Genomic DNA, 21,497 nt, shown 5'->3' with positions numbered 1-21,497 from the left:
GAACATAACGTATGCTTAAGTAAGAAATATCAATGCCATCCTAATTTCACACCTGTTGGAGAGAATATTTGGGTTAGAAGTCATGAAGCATAAAATGTTGCTGATGCCATTGAATTGTGGTATGATGTGGTCAGATTCTAAATTTTCACAGTGCAGAACTGTACTAAGGTTTGTGGTCATTACATTCAGGTAAGAGTTACCTTTGGTAAAATGCCCTGTATAGTGCCTGCCAGATAAATCAGCACCAGCTGTAAATAATACAGAGTTGCATATGTGATCAGCAGCAAATATCAGCTTACTGTCTTTTGTAAACTCAAAAAATTACTGTACTGCATTACCCCTGCACTGGTTCACCTCAGTATCTTGTATAATAATCTGCTCTTCTTGTCCACAATAATTGACCTCAATGAAAGCCTCATGCCTCATTTTATTGTATCAGTACTACATGAACTTTATAAAATAATATTTTCCAGTTCTCTAGTCACCAAGCCACACAGTTCAGAATTCTTTAAGTCTGGAGATGCTGTTGAAAGTAATCAGAGTCATTGCAGAATGTCTGTGGGTATTCCTCAGTAGAAATGTTGGCAGAAGAGAAAATCCAGTCAAAGTAAATTGTATTCTTTACAAATCTCATAATAAAGAAAAAGAAAAAAAAGTTAATCGGCAACAAAATTTATTATTTCTGATTTTTCAGTAGTAATTCTGAAACACTTAATTCTGCTGAGACTTTAAAGCTTTCCTTTGAACACTTACTGTTTTAAATTTAAGTATGCATTCCCGTGCTCAAAAAATAAGCTTTGCAGTAGAATTAGTTTCATCTATGAGCAAACACATATTTCACTGATCTAAAACATGATAATTTCAATGTCAAGTAGATCTTGTCTAGTAAAAGCAACTCCTAAATTTCTTATCTCAGTGTTCAAAGATGCTTAGACTGCTCTCTGTGTAAATGACAGATGAAAATACTGCACAGTGAGAAACTGTTACCAGACACAATGGTAGCTGTGAGATTCTTTTTTAGTAGACTTTGGACTGTGAAATGAGAATACTTAAAGTTACCTGAATCATTTACAGAGCATTTTCTTTGCAGCTCTTTTTATATCTTTTCTCACTTTTTTCTCTGCAAGTGTTAATTCTTGTTTCCTCCCCCTGGTTCTGCCTGTAACAAACTCAAAAGCAATACTGAAGGGTTTAAGTTTTGCTGTTTATTGGCCAGTTAATCTTTAGAACACTAGAACTAGACAGTATCTTAGGATGGTATTTCTCTTTTTTTTTTTTCTGTGACACAATAACCTATAAAAATTACTTAGCAAGGTATTTTTTACATTTTAATAATTGCAATTCAACCTTGTCTATATAGAATCTGGAGGGTTTTCACATTTCTCTTGGAGTGATGTTCACTTCTAAAGTTTCTTTCCTCTTTTTAATATTGCTTGCTCCTTTCTTGTTATATGTAGTTAAGTCATGTCAAAAAGTTCATGCATTTCAGGCAATATTTCAGGGAAAATTACAAAGGAAACTAATCACTGAAAAAACAAGCAGAGTACATGAGTTAAACAATGAAAGTTTAAAAGTACCCATGTCATTAGAATTGATAAAGATCCAGGAGCTATTATGTTCTTGAAGGCTCAGACACAAAATTGAAAATGGGTAACGTTTGTTAATCAAACGGATAGGCAGTGTAGACCTGTTAAAAGAGCCACAACACTGTCATCTCAAAATGGTGGAGATCTCAAAAATGTATGTGTAGGCCCCTGAAATGCTTAGTCCTTAATCCAGGAGTCAGATAACACCACATGAAACATTAAGATCCTTTCAAAAAAAAAAGGTTATGTTTGAAGAACACAACTGCTTCTTGCAGTTATAATTGAAGAAGTGGAACTTCTGGGGATGTTTGAGTCAGTTTGTGCATCTGAGGCCTGCACCCTTTGTATTGGAGAGATACTGAGATATTGAATAAAGACACTATATCTGTATGTTTTCTAGAAGTGGAATGTATGATTATCCAGATCTTCTAGTATACAATTAAACACTTTTTACCTGAATTCAGTACAGTTTGGTTAGTCACGTCCAGAAGGTACAAGAAGAATCTCTCAAGAAAAAGCAGATGCCCAAACTGTAAGTAATAATAAACCATCTTCTTTCAAGTCTGGCAGATAACACTTGTTAGTCTAAAAATATGCAGTGCCAAAGCTTTCAGACTTGAGTTTACAGGAGTACTCAGCCAGATCACTTCAAAGTTACAGTAAGAGTATCTCCGGTCCAGTCACATACCTCCACTGTTAACTGTGAGGGTGTTTACAGCCTCGTTATTACAAAATAATGGTAAGATTTTTTAGCTTTTAATAATTACAAAGTAGTTTATTACTAAATAATTTTTGTGGAAATTCAATACCGCTACCATCCTTTCACATAATCTGTTTTCTGCCCTGAGGTGACATTGTGTAATAGAAGCAGCAATGCATGTCAGAGTATTAGTTTATTCACAGGTATAGAAGGCCAAGTGATCTTGCAGCTGCCTAATCCTGTGCACAGAATAAAAAAAACCCAGCAGATCCATCCCATTTGTTCAGCTGAACCCAGTATAAGTCAAGGTCAAACATTCTCTCCCCAGCACAAGTAACAATACTCTGTGGGGAAGTTGATGATTTGAGGACAAAATTAAGTGTAATTTTATAGATTCCCAAGCATCTTGGATATCTGTAATAGACTGTAATCCACCAGCTTTTAATCCTCTGTCTGAATAGAACATTAGGAAAAAATTAAGAATCTGACATTTTATTTTTCCAGGTATTTTAAACTGAAAGCAGGTGAGAGGTGAGAAAGTGGGATGTAAACATGGGGCATTTTTCAAAATCATGGGGCTGTACAGCTTCGTGTCCATACGCAGCTCATTGTGCTAAATTTCACTTGAGATCTATGCAAGGACAAGCGATGCTTGTATTGTCCAGACAAATGTATTGTGATATCCAAATCCCAAAACCTAATTTTCAAGATCCACTGCTTAATTCTGGCAAAAGATAATTACTCTCTTTTGGAAAACATCATAGATGCTCAAGGGCAGGCTGGACTTCTGCTTTAATTATAGATAGAATCACTAGATGGAGCCAGAGTCAGCGCTGCAGGAAAGCATTTTATAACCTGGAGAACCCTGGACATGTAAAAATTTCCTACTGCATGAAGATCTCAGTTCATTTTTCAAGCACAAATTTTTAACCACATGTATATGTAACTACAAGATCACTGAAATGTTAAATTAATGGTTCAGTTTTAGTGTGATATTTTTTGTGTAAATTGCATGTAGTTGTAATATAGTCATGGTTTTACATTAAGTCTAGCTGACCAAAGGCTTTAGATTCTCACAGACTGCATGGGTATTATTAGAAAAGAGAAAAGAGAGAAGAGAGGAAGGGAGGGAAGAGGAGGGGAGGGGGAGGGAGAGAAAACATCATTTCTAGTTTCAAGGTAATTTTCAGTAGAAGTGCTCACAAGCAGTTTCCGGTACAGAGAAACAGGTCAAGTGATTAGAGCTCTCTGCGCTGCAAGTGTGATGACCACCTTGGACTGGGGTTGTGACAGGATGTGTGCTTCACCTCCTGCTTCTCTTTAATTGTCAAGGGAGATGAGTTTGAGGTGCTTCTTAAGGCCTCATGCATCTTTTCATCAAGGACATGACAGGGGCAAAAGCACCTTGCACACAGTTTGCTGTGCCCATGGAGAAAGGTAGAGTGGCCAGTCTACTCCCACTGACCACTTTGGCTTGCTCTTTTTAAAGCAGTTTAGAAAATGATGGTGATCTTATTGGAAGAACTTTAAAGCACAGGAAAGTATTGTAAATGAAAAGCAGATGCTAGTTCATGTTCAGTTTCCTCTCTGTCCAGCTCTCTTGTGCCTCTGAGGGCTGTTCATAAGTGAGGGCTGTTTATAAGTAAGGGCTGTGTTAAGCCTGTCCAGCAAGAATAATTGTAGGCAACCTTTTTATTTCTCCCCCAGAGGATCCAAAACCACCAGAAGCCCACACACTCACTTTTTTGCCTCCTATCATAATGAAATAGGTCAACAAATCATGACAGGACTAAGAGGAGAGTGTGGAGAGTTAGTAATGCATGGACATCCATAAACACATCCACACAGAGAAATATTTAATTATATGCCTGCTATTAATAGCCTAAACAGGTATAGCTGTGATGGTGGTTGAGGACTACAGCTCCCTCAGCCTATCTGAATTAGGTGTATGGATTGTGACAAGACTCTCTGAAGCAAATCAAGGGTATTATTTAAGAGGGAAAAGCCATCGTGCAAATAGGGAAGGCAAGACCAGAATGATACTATCCACAAGCGTTCAGCAGGATAAGGCTTGACCTGCAAAACTGAGCAGGGAATGAGACCCATTAACATATTTTACAACCTATTTGCAAGGAATTTTCTCTGTAAACCTACCTAAAACCATGTTACAAGACCTTAACCTATGCTCTTGCATGTTTGTACAATTTGGTTTAGGTTTGAAATAAAAAAAAAAACAAACAACCAGCTCGTAGAACAGTTGGTGAGACAATACAAATTCCAACACATACCATCCTACAGCCCCAATCAGTCTTGGAATGTTATACTAGGAATGCTAACTGCTCTCCAGGAGCACAGAAAGCTCCTCTAATGATTTTAGGCTAGCAGGTAACGGCAAATAGCTAAGGAAGGACAGTATCAACACATACTCAAGCTTGGGATTTCCAAATTGTACTTTTCTTACACACCAAACCAGGTCAGAAGGTCTGTTCTGCAGCAAGCTGCTGTTCAGGAACCGTCTTTTTTCTCCTGCTGGAGCGCAGATTTTCTAATTCTGCTTATTCCTTGAGTAATTTTGACATGGAAGCAATGTCCTGCAACGTAATTTTAACTAGGCTGATATGACTAAGCGATACTATTGGAAAATCAGCTGAACAGCAGATTTGTATTTTGTCAAAGCTACAATTTTATGGTTAATGCAGGTTTTAAGAAAGCTGTTCTGCAGCATCTCTTCAGGTAAGACCTACAATCACACAATGGTTTGGCAGTCAACCAGGATGGAGCACACAAAGAAAAGGCAGAAGTATACTTGGAGTGTTACTCCATGCTAATATGCATGGCAGATGCCTGTTTCATGCTTTACCCTTTGACAGGCAGCTATGATGTCAGATAGAGCTGTACTTGATGAAGCAATTTATATTCACTTCCTGCTATTTTGACACTTTCAAGTGCTTCCACACCCAGAGGACAACCTCTGAAGAACTGCTTGCTCATATCATCTCCACCTAAGAGATTTTCCATATAAAAACTTATTAAAAAATTGAAGAGTTATGAAAATAACGTTTTTATTTGCAGCATTGTTTTTATTGGATTTCTTCACTTGCTTTCATGCTTATCTACAATATTCCTTGCCTGACACAGAGGATGCAAAGTTCATTAGAGACTGTGTGAGAGCTCACAACACATTTCAATCTAAAGTGAATCCAGCAGCGATATGGTTCGCATGATGAGATGGTGCTTGTGATCTGCTTGAAATTACTATAGATTGGGCTGCTGATTTAGCCCATCTTATTCTTCATTTGCATTATGCTATTCTTTCCTTTCAGTTAATGATTTCTATACTATATGTGTTCTTCTTTGCAGGAAATAGAAAAAACATTTTCCCAGTATTGTTCAGTTTTAATAATGTGAAAGGAATTTCTTATTTAGCAAAAGATTGCTACTCTCAACTTCAGCCAGAGCAAAGGGCTGTATTGCAAAAAACAGTGTTTGGTTCAGTTCAGCTTTATCTACCTCTTTGTAAGAGAGATAGTAATCTGCTTTATGTCAGGTCAGGTTTCATACAGGGAAGCTGTTTGGTATTAAAAAGTGCCAGAGCAGCCAATCTGCAGAACAGGATTTGTTGGAAATCTATCATCTCCTGTTGTTTCTTCCAATCTAGAACATGTTGAATAAAGGGATTTGCCAAGACATCCATTTAGATACCTGATCTTCATTTGCTGTAGCAGGGTTTGAAGAGTAGGAATAGTAGTATCTGGGCTGGAAAGCAGAGCTTCCTGCAAATACAATGGATATCAGAACAAGCTATGGGGTAGGTCTCAGCTTGTTCAGTGGAATACATAAAGAAAAGGGTGTATAGCTAGCTGAGAGATGTAACCTCAGTCAGTTCCATGTCATTTCTCCACTCCCTCCAGCGGTGCTGCATAGCTGGAAAGGACCACGTGCACAATATGAATCATTCCTATAAATGGAAGTTGACAGTAAAGGGGTAAAATTCAGAGTACCAGTGTTTTAATGTCTTGCCATTTTAAAAACAATGTTTAATTAAAAAAGCTACCACACAAGAACAAACTTACTTGCTTAGACCAAAGATCCAGCACACCTGGAATAACAGCAGAACAAATATAGAGAAACCTCTTGAATCAAAGGTGTTCCATGATAGTTAAAAGCTCTTAATGGATTTTTTTGGACTGCAGTCTAGCTCTAAATATTTTAACAAGTCAGATACAATAGGACATTACGAACTACCACTGAATGATACTCACATTTTTTTCCTCTTCTGATTTCTTTCCAAAAAGCCCAAACGTTTGATGGATTCAGTTTAAGAGATATTTAGCCCTCGACCCCTATTGTTCCAATATACATTTGTTAGTAAGGGAAACAAACTTATCTTTCAATCTTAGAGATACTAGCCAATATTAGCAATGCATAATTGTGCTATCAATAATTAAAGCTGTTTCTCCTCCTTTATCTTTGTCCTAATGTTTTAAGACCACAGTGACTGAAATTCTAAGCCACATTGCAGCTCTGAACACTCATGGCATCCCACAATAAAAATGAGCCCCAGCTGTTAATATATCCCTTTGATGTATTAGAATGAAATGACACTGAATGACTGATGTAAAGAAGGGAGGAAAGAAAGAAGGAAAGAGGGAGAAAGGGAGGAGGAAAGAAAGAAGGAAGGGGAAGGAAGAAAAAGAAAGAAAAAGAAGCGGCAGCTTTATTTTAGAACAATGTGGTTGCAATGGAAAGGAGGTAGGTAGCTGTTTGGGTTATCTGTAGAAATAAAACAATATAAAAGTATAAAAACATCACCAAGAAAATATGTAAGAAAAAGAAAGAAAGAAACAGCAACAGCCTTAACAGCATCTATTTTCATCAAAAGCAGAAAATTTAACCAAAATTCTTCTGCAATCCGTAGTTATTATTATGAAAGGGATGACTGGGGCCAAACAAACCATAACAAGAAAGCCCAAAGGACATGAGAGAAGCTTGCCCGCCACAATTAAAGAAAGAAGAAAACAAGACAGAGGCACGGCTGCCACAGCTTTGATGTGAACTTGTAGCTTAATTTCCTTATTCTCATAGCAACGTTCTCGAAATGATTCGTTTCCTCTGACTAATGCCATATTCAATTACCATGCCTAAGATAAGTCCAGCCCACAAGCCTCCAAAGCAAAACGCTGCTGGTGGAGCTAAAACCACCTCGTACAGCTGCAACACTCTGCCTCAAAGCTGGAAGACCAGATGCTGAAACGCATGACTGTAAGGACAGGGTTAATCACATTTGCAGTATATGCCTTACTAAGCGCTCGGTGGTGGAGCTTGCAGAAAACTTCACGGGCGCCTGTGCCCAAACCGCAAAAAGGAACTTAAGTCTCAGTTCTGGCCCTGCGGGGGCAGGCTCGACACAGATACTCCTCTCTGCAACGTTCCATTGCGGTGTGTTATACAGCGGAGTCAATGACTGCACAAGCACAAGGAGTGGGGTCACACACACAGGACACTTGGTTTAGGGGGCACTTGCCTCGTACTACGGCTCCCAGAGGAGACTCTCGACAACGCCCGAATCGGGACCCGAACGCGCGCACTGCCCAAACCCCCCCACGCTCGCAGCTCGTGCTACTGAGGCACTGAAACCACGCCTCCCCCTCCCTCCCATGCTAATGAGGGACTGGATAAAAGCTACTTAGGGAGAGGACGGACTGTTTTGCCACCGCTTAGAAGGCCGTGGCTGTGGTGCTGGATCCACGGCAGTGACTTACTGCTTGTACCATCTATCTTCTCCCTCTCTCTCAATGACAAGCAGATTTTCTGCTTGTGTTCTGGCTTTACTGCTCTTCTGTCATTTCTCTGACTCCTATGAACCATCGACGTTGCCTGATATTGAAGATCCAAAGTTTATTGAGGAATGTGTGCAAACCCATAACAGATTCCGATCTGGAGTGGATCCACCAGCCAGCAACATGCTCTACATGGTAAGGGGATCTTGATAACTTATGTCCAAGTGTGTAGCATTGTGATGGTGTTTATGATTCTCAAAGATTATTTTCTGATCAAATGCAAAAAATAAGAAAACAAAAGGAAAAAAGCCAACCTCCTGGGGACATGAGTGACTACTTTTTAAAGCAGAGGAAAAAAGCTCTAATTATCAGGTGGCTTTATGTGATCAGGTGTGTGTATGGTTTTGCCATGACTTAAATTCCTCATTCGAAACCCAGGATTTCAGCTCAACCTAACGTTTTCTTGTGCTGTGAAAAGCCTCCTCGTTCTGAGACACCTCATGCAGCTCAACAGCCCAAGGTGTGATTTATGTACAGACCTAAGCACACCCTTTCATGCTTCAGTCGGCAAGGACAGAGACTGTGTTGCCAACCAAGGCTTTCTCTGCAAGGCTCTTGCCTGCTGAGCCAACAGAGCTGTTCCTTGGTGCTGGGGCTGCAGGGAAAGCCCAAAAGCAACAGGAGCAAGTGCTAGGGGCATCAGGTTCCAGGCTGCTCTGCCCCCTCCTTGCTCCCTGGACACATAAGGGAGTGATATCTGCAGCTACCATGTGAAAGACAGTCTTTCACAGATCTCTCAAGTGGACCATAGCCATTATCCTAATTCCAATCTTTTGTTTTGTTCTTTTTCCATACCATCTCACATGATCACCACCAGAATAGGACGTAGCCACAACTGTAATTAACAACATCCTAACTGACATTAAAAAAAAAAAAAAGTTCATTTTCCATTTCTGGTTGTCAAACACTAAAAGACAAGTGCCCACTAGGGAGAGGTGAGTGAGCAGCGGTCAAGCTTGGATTTCACACCTGACAGGAAATAATTTAGTTTCTCTTCTAGATGCATCTTTTACTTCAGCTTTCTTCAGCTGGGCATGCTGAACTTCCAGTACATGTTGCTTTGGACTCTTATTTTCTGCATTTCTTCACTGGCCCTACACCAACAAAGTGTTGCTAGGATGTGTTAGAAGAGCAGTATTCATCTTTTTAAATTGGGCTTACTTTCTCCTTTTGAAAAAGTAAAGAACTGAAATCTGGGGGGAAAAAAAGCAGCTTAAGAAACAAATAAATAAATTACATCTAAAACAAAAACTAAATCATGGTAAGTTTCTTTTAAAACACGGCAAAACCACTAGTCTTTAATATGACCTCTCCCAGGAACAATTTAATGTGAAGAAAGCAGTACGAGACATGATAAAATCTATAATGAAAGTAAAACCATTGTAATAGAAAACAGCGTATCTCTTCACTTTTAGTGGAAAAGGAGATGGCTCCTTTATGTCACAGGGAACTTCTGTTTGCTGTGGATAACTGCCCACCTAGATATGTAAAAAGTAAGACCGTGAATTCAGGGCATTTCCATGTTTTGGAAAACTAGTTTTTAAAAGAAAATACAAGACAGAAATTCCTTTAACTGCAAGTAACAAAGCCCAACCATCAAAATTTGTAATACATGTATTATAAAATGAGAATGTTGATCTGAAAATTTTTTTACCTGACAAATGTGAGTCCTTTCTCATGTACCCAAAGCACAGCTTAGGTCTATTCTGAGGCTCCTCAAAATCAGTACAAAGAGTCTCACCAGTTTCATCAGGACTTGACGACAGTCTCCTTTGACTTACTGCTGCCTTGCACCACTTATCATATGTTACACATTCAGTTTTTCCTCCCTAAATCAGCAAGCAGCTCATTGCAAAACCAAAACTGAGAAGCAGTTTGTGAGTGAAAATAATTGTAAGTACCGCTTCCTTGAACAGCAGTGAGACATTCTTGTCCTATGCATTTTTCCCCATGCTGTTTAGTCCAATCTTTTTGCATAAGTGCAGTATTATAAGCAAATAAGGAGTATAACTACAGTTAAACTGAAGATCATTCTGAACTATCAGTTTCTGTACACTGCTTTTCAACTGTCAGCCAAGTTAAGCATTCACACAAAAATGGAAAGTATATTTAAACTTATTAACTTACCTTTATATACGTATGCCTTTATGGAACTTTAAACTTTTTATAGGATGAAGGGGAAAAGAGATGTGTAGGCTCTTAAAAAACAGAATGTGAAAAAAAAAAGACCACGAAGCACTAAGGTGCATCCAACACTATCATACATCTTTCATCATGATCTTGAAAGTTATCATCTAAGGAAATGCCAACTACTCACTTGAAATAAAAGCCCCTGCCCCAAGTTTACTTTTAATATTTGATATACTGATTTCCTAGGCAAATTACTTATGTGTTAGTTTTGTGGTTAGTATTTGGTTTGCATGGCAAGGTTTCGGTAGCAAGGAGGCTACAGGGTGGCGTCTGTGAAAAGCTGCCAGAAGCTTCACCCTTGTCCAACAGAACCAATGCCAACCAGCTCCAAGAGTGACCTGCCACTGGCCAAGGCCAAGCCCATCAGCCGCTGTGGTTGTGCCTCTGGGATAATACATTTAAGAAGGGAAAAGGCTGTTGTGCACAAGCAATTGCAGCCAGAGAAGAGAGGAGTGAGAATATGTGAGGAGAACAACAACCCTACAGACACTAAGGTCAGTGGAGAAGGAGGGCAAGAAAATCCTCCAGGTGCGAGAGCAGAGATTCCCCTGCAGTCCATGGTGCAGACCATGGTGAGACAGCTGTGCCCCTGCAGCCCATGTAGGTCAACAGTGGAGCAGAGATCCACCTGCAGTCCCTGGAGGACCCCACACTGGAGCAGGTGGATGTCTGGAGTCAGTGAGCCAGTGGGAAGCCCACCCTAGAACAGCATCCTGGCAAGACCTGTGACCCCATGGAGACAAGAGCCCGCACTGGAGCAGCTTTGCTGGCAGGACTTCTGACCCCGCAGGGGACCTACACTGGAGCAGTCTGTTTCTGAAGGACTGCAGCCTGTGGGAAGGACCAACACTGGGGCAGTTCATGAAGAATTGCAGCCCATGGGAAGGATTCACATTGGAGAAGTTTGTGGAGAGCTGTTTTCTGTGGGAGAGACCCCATGCTGTAGCAGGGGAAGAGTGTGAGGAGTCCTTCCCCTGAGGAGGAAGGAGTGGGAGAGACAACATGCAACAAGCAGATTACAATGCCCATTTTCTGCAATGCTGCTGGGGGGGAGGAGGGAGAGGAAAATCAGAAGTGAAGTGAAGCCCTGGAAGAAGGGAGGGGGGTAGGGAGAAGGTGTTTCAAGATTTGGTTTTATTTCTCATTACCCTACTCTGATTTGATTTATAATAAGTTAATTTCATTTCCCCAAGTTGGATCTTTTTTGCCCATGGTGGTAACTCCCTATTCTTACTTTGACCTATGAGCCTTTTGTTGTATTTTCTCTCCCCTGCCCAGCTGAGTAGGGCATTGACAGAGTGACATTGGTGGGCACTTGACATCCAGCCAGGGTCAACCCAACACAGTGGGAAAATACACCCCCCCACAAATGTTAGCCATTGGAAGAAGCAGAAGACATAAGTTACAGAATATTTTCAAATCTCTGTAGATGCATTTTGTTGTGATCCTGTGATTTTTAAATACTGATTGGTAGCACAAACAATACACGTTGTTTCAGACTTATCTATGGTACAAAGAAAGTTATTTATGTAAAATATAGCCATAAAAATCTAACAACCTACCTTTGTTAGATTTCTACAAAAATAAAATCTACCAATTAAAAATTTACAGTCTACCTTTTCCCTTGTCATGGCTACTGATCAATTCAAAACAATTACAATTCCATCATTTGCAGAAGCAAGTGAGATATTTTAAGTAATTCAGAAAAGGAAAAATTAAAAGAATGTTATTTAAAAAAACCTTCAAAATAGTTCAGCAGTGCTGGACAACTTTATTTTTGAAACACGAAGTATATCTAGAACTACAGGCACGCACTTATGGTACTGTATCTTCCAGGAGGTACAATGCTGTAATCACTTAACCAAGTTGTGTGCACAAGAAAACCCAGCAAGAGCAGACACCACCTCCAGTGCAAACAAAAGATATTTATGTGACTCAATTGCCTAAATAATCACTTTCTGTAGGATTGAATAGCAAGTGAATGAGTCATTCCATAAATATGAATTCAGCACTAACATTTGAAGCTGCCAAACACAAAGATGCTAACCAAGGGGTTGAGTTTAAAGTGTCCCCAAAATCCCAGTGTGGTTGTGAAGTGACCTGCAAGCAGTGACCTTAATACATGAGGCTACACAAGACTCCTGCCTGAGTGGTATGGTAAGCATAACCCTCACTCTCCAGATTTCATATGAATTCACTCTTTAATTTACATTAATGTTCTCTCATGGCTGGCACAGCCCTGAAATGCACATTGTGCCACTAACACTGTATTTGACTGACATACAGCTCTTAGTGTCCAACAAACCAGTCAGCCAAGATTACACACCACCCCAAAAACTTCCTCAAGTTTAATGAGTAACTAAGTGTAAATCCAAAATGAACCTAAAAGCCAATTTACCATGTAGCTCTGTAAGTCTCAGCAGAAGCAAAGAACAAATGAACCAAAAGCACGTATGCTACTAAGACATAGCTTTTCCTGGAAGTTGCTCTGAATTTACTGCATTGCAAATAAAGTGCTAATATCTGGATCCCTTTCCCCACCCTCGACGTGGGGCGGCCCAGTTCTAGTTCCATTTCCATCTGAAGAACCATTGCGACGCTTTGAAGGATGGGGAAAGGGAACTCCAGGGGTTTCTCAGGGGTCTCTTCTGGCCCTGAACCTGGAGGGGAGAGGTGCTCCCCCCTCCCCCCCCGCACGTGGCCCCATGGCCGGCAGGGAGACAGGACACCAGGCATGGAGAGGAGGCAAGAGTGAGTTTTATTGTTGGGGATTTACATTTATAGGGTTTAGGAGGATTCACAGAGTAACTAATTAGAAGTCTCAAGGGGCTTACAGGAACACCCAATCACAGGAAGAGGTTAACAAAGGCCAATGGGACACACCTCAGGACACCTTCCCAGGACATTCCTGCATGGATAACACGGGGGTTATGCAGGACATTCCTGCATGGATAACATAGGGGGTGTTGGGAAGAAGAAGCATGTGTTTGCAAAGAGACCACCAAAAGCCATTTTAAAGCCTGTTTAAACCACAGTTTTCCCATATAATGCAGGTTTAGTGCTACACTAATATAACCAAGATTTTACATCTCTTTATTTTGCAGAGTTGGGATCCAGATTTGGCAAAGACTGCGAAAGGTTGGGCAAAGAAATGCTTATCTAAACATAATATATACCTCAAAGAACCAGGGAAAGTTCACCCCAGATTTCCCCGCATTGGAGAAAACCTCTGGACTGGCTCACTTTCTGCCTTTACTGTGAAAGGAGCCATCAGCTCATGGCACAGCGAGGTCAGATTCTACACTTATAACACCAATAAGTGCAGAAGAGTATGCGGCCACTATACACAGGTAGGCATTGCATTTCTCCATCTAAACCATGAACCAGCTTTGCCATTTTGACACAGAAACTTTGCATTTCTGTTCAAGATTCAATGAACTTGTTCAAGCTGTACTCTTACTTAATCTTTGTGTGCACAAGATGTTCTTATGTTCCCATTTATGAGAGAAGAAGAGTCACTGTATTATTATTTTAAATATGGAAGTTGTTGGGTTTTTTTCAGGAAGAAAACAATACAGCCATCAAGCAGTCAGATTTAGCCAAGCAGTGGCCAAAAAAACAGGCAGTGGCTATGGACTTCAGTGCTTGGTGGGATGAGGTCCGAGCTCTGGCAGGCAGCCTCCACTTGCCAAGGGCTGGGGAAATACCATCACAAAAAGAGATGTCTGCAGTTCTGCAAGTATCATATGCACATTTTTTTCAACCATTATTACCAAAGAAAGAAGGCAGAGTGTGGGAGAGGAGTGCCACTGCATGCAACCCCGCAATCACTATCCACAGCTATGTGAGAGCAGGACAGCAGCAGCTCTAGGGTTAGATTTTTCACCTGAGGCTATTTAATATTTTCTACAAGGATACACATCTGCATTTAGGACTTGAATAGATGAAGTGAAGCTGGTGGGCTGTCTGAACAATACACGCAGGTACTTGTGTGCAGAGAAGATATTTAGATGCAGAACCTGTGAGAGGTGACAGCACATTGCTTTTTGACCTTGCTCACAAGGACATGGCAAGAGTCAGCATCTTGAAACTGCAGTGAAATGCACTTTATCTGGCAGTAGGGCACAGTGTTGTTTGTAGAGGAGCAGTCCAGGCAGTTTCGTGGGGGAGAATGAAAAAATAAGATTATTCCCACTTGAAGTCAGTGGTGATAGTGACTGTAGCTAGAAGATGTGTGTGTCTACCAGCTTTGGGAGGTATCCTTGGGTCTTTACTTTTAGGGAACTCCTCATTCCTCTTCCTCCTTCCCAGCTACGGAGAAGAGAATTTTCCCTGGGTGCAATTACTGCAGTTACCACAACTACATTTCCAGCGTATGCCCCAGCCAGTGGCTGCCTGGGATGAGGAAGGTTGTGTGATTCAGTCCTTCACAGTTCTTGGGGATGCAGTTGTCTATGGCTGGTGTCAGGAGCAGCCTCTGGTCTGCCACTGCACTGAGAACATCCTCAAGAGCCTGAGCATTGTCCCCACCAAAGAGGCACAAGCAGAAAGAGCCATGCCTCCTCTTCGAGGCAGGGGCACGAATGTGTTTATCTCCTATGCTGTTAGGGTCTTTGACATCGTCAGTCATCGCTGCTGTTGTATCACCCTCAGGTACCACTGCACCCTTGTCTGCACTCTGCTGCTGTCATGGGATTTATTTTTCCAGAACTGCAGCATTTGACTGTACTCTAATCTTGGAGCTGGATGTAGGATGCTGGATTGCACAAAAGGGCTTCTGATAGACAGAGGATCACTAAATGATGTAATGCCCCTGCCTCTATGTTACCTCAGTCATGGCTGTGATGCTAAAAGGCGGGACTGCAGTCTGGACACAATCCTTTTCCCTGCCCCTCCTGTAACACCAGTGCCTTCTGGCAATTTGCCTGTATGTCCTTGCAGGATTTAGTACAGCAGCAATCAGCCCTCATAGAAGCTGTAGCAGATCATGCAGCCTTTTCTGCACAGGTTTGAACTGTTCTCCCTCAGCAGAAAAGGCAGAAAGCTAATGGATTAGCTTGAAGCCAGTGAGGTGAACTTCACCTTCTCCTTTGCAAGAAAGGAAAACAACCTGTTACAGCCAGTTATTCCTGTTTTCAGCATTGTCTTAACAAATATGTGGCAAATTGAGTGTAAAAACAATCAGTCATTTTTCAGACCAAACCATAGGTTTGAGATCCATCACTGCTGCTTTTCCCTGTGAAGCCTGCCCAAGGAGTGCTCCTCAGCCCACTTGGATGTCGTAAAGCGGAGGGCAGGTCTTCTCCTAATGCTTCAGACGCTGAATCAAAGCCTTTGTCACCAGTGTACCTGTCTGTCTTTGCAGGTTGTTTGGGCTACAAGCTACAAGGTTGGCTGTGCTGTCCACTTCTGTCCCAGGGTGGCATACACCTCCATAACCAACGCTGGACACTTCATCTGCAACTATGGGCCGCCGTAAGGTTTTTCGCTATGAATATTTCACAGGGTCCTACCCCTTCCATCCCACAACATGCAACTTTATTAGATTAGTCTATCTAATCTAATAAAGTCTGTCTATTTCCTTCGTGGAAGGAAATGGTTCCCAAAATGGAGAGAGCTACACCTCTGTCCAACCATCTTTTTTTTATTTGCTGGATGTATTGAAGCCAGAAAAGCAGTGGAGCTGGTAAAAAGGGTAAAATATTAGCTGCTGACATGAAAATACTGAAGTGATCATCTGAAAATGAGTCCCTTTCTCCTGAGTCCCAAGATAGCCACAGATGGTTACCAAGGTGCAAGCCTGAAGTCTGAAGATACTCCCACACACGCCTGCATAATTAAGCCTCTAGGTTGATGGTTTGATAAATTTTGAAGTTTTCAATGCTTGCAGCTGCAATCTTAGCAACTGAGGGCTGCTCATGAGGCTTGGGCTGCTCAAAATTTGATCTAGAGGTCCTTCATACACAGTCAGTAGGATATCTAGCTAGGATGGATGTATTTTACCCTTCTCCAGCTAATTAATGCCACCACAGTCTAAATGCAGCTTTAAAAGCTTTACATGCATAGAGTGTTGGGCCAAGACCAGGCCAGCCCTTGATCTCAAACTTTGGCATTCCTTTTGCCTTTGCTTCATCCTTGGAAGAATATATACTGCTGACCAGATCCCTTGAAGTGACATAGCAACTGCTTTTCCAGAAGCCCCACACCCAAATGTGTTGTGCAGAGGACCAAAATCAGGTTGGATTGTTTGCCCCGTGTTGAGAGGGACCCCGTGGGGAAGAAGAGTGATGCCCTCACCAGGACCCAGCAAAGCAGGCAGGGTGCTCTCTGGGAAGACAAGGGGCTCTAGAGAGGGCTTTAAAGCTGGGCCCTTCCCTGCTGAGTGAGGACTCTGCAAACGGGCCGTTATATGCTAGCAAGTGGAGTAATGTCACATCCAGCTCTTGCTTTTGAGAAGCAGCAGCTTCAGTTCTTTCTTTATGTGATCCTGAACTCTTTTCAACTCTGCCAAGGGCCCAAGCAAGATGCATAAACAATTTCGGTTCCTAAAATGCAACGAAAGCCTCACCTTGCTGAAAGTAATTGAGGTCTTACCATGAAGTTTAGCACTGATGAGATTGCATGCTTAAAAAATTCTTCTGCCAGTGTTTATGGGAAGTTTGAGGCATGCTGTAAATCTTGTTTTGGGCATGCTCCAAGCAAAGTGAAGCATTGAGCTGTGTTTGGTGCTGTATCAGACATATGAGCAAGTAAAATCGAGCCAAGAGACTGGGCAGAGGTTGTTGGTGCCAGTCATGCCAGTGGCAGAGGGAGGGAGCAGGAGGGAGACCCATATCGCTCCTGAAGTATTTACAAACAAGTGGAGGAAATCACTACCTATGGGAGATTCTCTGACACCAGAAATTTCCTCTTCAACATTGAATACACGCATACACACACAGTAACTGAAGGTGCTCTTGTTTCTATAGCTAGAGCCAGCTTTGAGACCTCATAGTTTCCATGCACTCTAGTTACCTAGTTTGAGCCTGCTTAATTCCCAGGCTTCCAATACTGTCTCCGGGTTCCTGAGCAACAAGGTTCCCCATTACATTTAACCTCTTCTGCTTCACTGCCTGTCTTAGGCACAGGGCACTCAGACAGGACTGTCCAAAACCCATCACTCTATCAACACAAGTGAAGGAAAAATCAGGTTAAAAATCTAATTAGTGGTAGGTTCTGCTCCCAAGGGCTGTTTGAGAGCAGTGTTACTTTGCTTCACAGTGGGAATTACCCAACGCAGCCGTACAAGACCGGAGCAGCGTGCAGTGACTGCGGTGGTGATCGGTGTACCAACCATCTCTGTCGTAAGTAGAGGACAACCAGTCCTTCTCCCTAAGCAGAAAGAGCACACAAAAGATACCGACAGGAAGCAGGCACAGCACTCTCCTGTTCTTAAATATAGACTGCAGTCAGAAGCCAAGTGGGCAATGATGCTCAGAGAGGAGGGAGGAGAGTGGAAAGAGCCTGTTTTCTACCCTGGTGAGTGACAGGGTGGGGTCTGCTTTCCATGTGCTACAGGCTATAATACAGAAGATATGGGGGCTGCAGTTTAAGGTATCGCTTCCACTCACACCAAAGTTACTGCTTGCAGAACTAGGAATCAGATAATGGGACACATGTCCTGTCCTGGGGGCTCTGGGTTTTTGTCTGATGCATGAGCTGTGGCTTGAGCTGGTGCAGGTCCAAGCAAGCCTTTCCCCTGCCATGCTGCTGCAGGTGGGGAGAGCATCCACAGCACTGCCAAAGCTACTCGCTCCAGTGAACATCAGCCAGGCCATCTACTTTCCCCTAAGCACCAGGATGGAACAAGGCTGACATGCAAGAGCCTTTCATGGGGATGTGATGCTCAGCCTGAGTCTGACAGCCTACCTGATTCACCTGCACTTGGCTTTTTAATGGCTGCATGGTGTCAGGTGGGAAGGAGATGACCTGAAATTCCTGTAAGGACAAGGCACTGTTCTATGGACATCTGCTTGGGGATTGCTGAGAGTATGGTCATGCTTTTCCCCAGCACTCGATCTTTGATGAACTAAAGGAGTGGGAAGGTGGTGTTAAAACACCTGCACCGCAGGAACATGAGGGAGTCCCGGATTCACAAGGCTGTTTAATGTTAGCTGCAGGCTGAGGATCTTAAACATAAAGTACGGGGCAGAAGCCAAAGTAATCTTGGGAAGCACACCTGGGGGAGTGAGTTGTCTCTGCATCAACCACTGGTAGGAGGAGAAGTCAACATGGTGTGATCAAGCACTCCTCAGCAAAGTCTCTGTAGGGACTCTCTCCAGAGAGTCACTGCAGGGCTCTCCTAGAGTCAGTGGGTCTGTGCTTCTTCCTGGAAAGCAATGCATCTCCCATACCTGTATTTGTGAGGCCATTGTGAGGCTCACGCTTCATTCCCTTTTGGTTAGAGTCAAATAGTTTCTAACTTAAAAGTCTGCTTACATTCACTTGTTTTCTCTCTCCAGAAAATGCAGAGCGCGACAAAGTCGTTGGTAAGTACCGCTAGAATTACTGCTTCCATTTGTTGCCCTTGGTGCAGTAATACTTGAAAACAAGTGAATTGTATTGTTCACAGGTGATCCTACGTGGCATCCAGACTGGGACAGACCTGCATGTGACAAGTTCTGCATCTCTGTTATTGCTCTAAGGTCATTACTCCTTATACTGACAATTCTGGCCACCTGGCTCGTACCCAAATACTGGTCTCTAGCACCTGGTAGTGGGTGACACATGTAGAAGATCACACGAGCGCTTGGCTTGGCTCAGCTTATCCCTTCCCTTCACATAAGTTATGGTGGCATAAAGATTGGTAGAGACACTGTTTGCATCCACGACTGATTTAGAAATACAGAAATACCATCTTCGTTGCAGGCAGCAGCTACAAGAGCTGATAAAGCTTTCTCATTGCTCAGAACCGGTTAAAAAGTTAAAATGGCTTTAGATGTTAAAATGGCTTTAAAAGTTAAAAAGTTAAGTTTTTTGAAATGGAGCAGTGTGTGTGGGATCTGGTGGGTAAGGGAGCATGCTGTCCAGGCAGCTGCCCAACACACTTTCTTTAGGAAGGGCTGGAGGGTGTCTAGTCCAGGAGCCTGGCCCCAACCCCCAGCCAAGGTCCAGGGAGAGCACTCACCTCTCTCATTCCTATTGCACTCTTTCCTTGGATGCTCCTACAGCAAGGTGCAGAGTATCCTGTATAATTTAAATCTTTTTTTAAAGAATTTTTGGATCCCTGTGAACTCTGGCATTTGTATCCTGTGGCTGGCAGTGTGTTTCCCAGTCTCAGTGCACTTGAGCCATTGGTACTTCTCTTTGCTTAGAATTTGCTTTTAAACACATGTCATCTATGCCAAGACAGTTTCAGCTGTGTTTATGTGTTTATGTATCACTGCAATCTTACCTGGTTGGGTTTTTTTCCTGAGCTTAGGGGTTTTAGTGCTGTTTCAAACAATAAATTGTTATTTCCTGCTTCCCGTGTATGGCAATTGTATATTTGCAACATGAGCTAAAGTTTAACTGCTGGTGCACAAAATAACACCACAATCATCTCCAGCTTACACAACACTGAGAAACAAAATGCTGGGAAAGATAGAACTCCAGATAAAATCACACTGTACCCATAGTTAAGACTTTGGTTCAACAGCTACTAAAGAATGAGTCTCCTGGAACTTGCACATCTGAAGCAACCACAAAGCTGTGGAAATAACTGCTATGTTCAGCTGGGTGTGACCTCTGCCACCTGCAGTTGCTCGGCTCAAGCAAAGCCTTGAAGGAGCAGAGCTGCACGAACTCTCAGCTAGACTGCAGTGATTTGTATCTATACATTTGGAAGCCTCTGCACCATGTCCCTCTGCAGGGCACTGACTCACACTGCTGTAAAGGAAGTTCCCTTTCACCTCTTTGTTTCTGGGATACTGTCACCACAGTACCTTTCAGTGTTTCTGCATACCTCCTCCTGATTCCACTATTGGCATGGATTTTTACTGAAAACACTGGAATTGGAACTCAACATTTCTCATGCTACTCCTCCAAGTAGTTACCTGCTTGCACTAGAGTCATTTTGGCATCACAGCATTCCCTGAATAAATCACTCATGGAGCCTGCGCACTCTTGTGTAAAAGCCAAGCCTCAAGCTCCATGTACTGCAATGTCCCATCAAAAACGGGCCAGCAAGTGGCACATGGGCAGCAGGATTTACTCTCTGTACACTGTCTTGCACAGGGTTCCTACAGCAGCATGGAGCCCACCACAGTGCCTGCTCCTATGAAGCCCTGTGCGGTTAGATCCTACTACCAGGAATGCAGGAAAGGGAAGCGCGTGCACTGCTGTGTCCAGGGAGCTTAAAATGAGGTCAGCAGGAATTCCCCCCTGCTTAGTTTAATCTATGCTCAGTCTCCAGGAGAAGAAACAAGGCAGAGACCTTACAGTTCAAAACATTCACAGGACTGACATTTAACTATATACTTTAGCAGCTCTTAGGAAATACTATAGAAAAAGCTTCCTTAAAAAACCTGGAAATCACGGGGGCTTAGGGGAATTAAACCCCCAAACTTTACAATGTGGCATCTTTCATTCAAAAAAAAGCCTGAAGGCCAAGAAGTCAAAGGTAAACAAGTAGCTTTGTCATCTTAAGGACATCTGAAAATCCAGGTATTTAGCTCTGGATGATCAAACCACTTTGAACTGTCCACACTTATGGCATATGCCTATGAATTCCATATGATAAATGCAAAACACTGATATATGAATCAGTTTATGGAGATAATTCGCAATAGTTCAAGCTGTTCTGAAAATACAAAAAAACCTTTTTTACCCTTCCCAATCCACTACAGTTTCTGTTTGCTTTTTATACAAGTTTTACAACTGAATACCCATACTCTCAGAAAACAGGTGCAAAAAGCACTAACAGTGACACCATGCAGCCAGTTACTATTCAGATGTGGACTCTCAGGCAGACAAATCCTTTAGTTTAACTTTCCTACAGGAATGAGTAAACTTTCTTGATTTTCCAGTCTAACTAAATAAATGTCCAACCAACAATCCTTGAAATCCACAATAAACAAAAAATATGAAACAAAATCTTACACCCTTCCACCCCGTAACAATAGGATGAGACTGCCTGAAGACTGCTAAGAATTCTACTACAGA

General features: G+C 42.2%; 1 protein-coding gene across 1 annotated transcript; it reads left to right on the top strand.

Moving 5' to 3' along the window:
- The first annotated feature begins 7,844 nt into the window (after positions 1 to 7,844).
- Positions 7,845 to 19,818, top strand: LOC113952708 (glioma pathogenesis-related protein 1-like). The gene is made up of 6 exons (XM_027655074.1): positions 7,845 to 8,261; positions 13,421 to 13,666; positions 15,682 to 15,791; positions 17,577 to 17,659; positions 18,818 to 18,844; positions 18,928 to 19,818. Exons 1-6 carry the CDS (start codon positions 8,082 to 8,084, stop codon positions 19,077 to 19,079), a joined length of 798 nt encoding a protein of 265 aa, XP_027510875.1. The 5' UTR covers positions 7,845 to 8,081; the 3' UTR covers positions 19,080 to 19,818.
- The last annotated feature ends 1,679 nt before the right edge of the window (positions 19,819 to 21,497 follow it).

This window comes from Corapipo altera, unplaced genomic scaffold, assembly GCF_003945725.1.
Source record: "Corapipo altera isolate COAL_440 unplaced genomic scaffold, ASM394572v1 1, whole genome shotgun sequence".
Taxonomy (NCBI): Eukaryota; Metazoa; Chordata; class Aves; order Passeriformes; family Pipridae; genus Corapipo; species Corapipo altera.
Note: the sequence above shows the minus strand (reverse complement) of the source record. Positions and strands in the feature narration are given on the sequence as shown.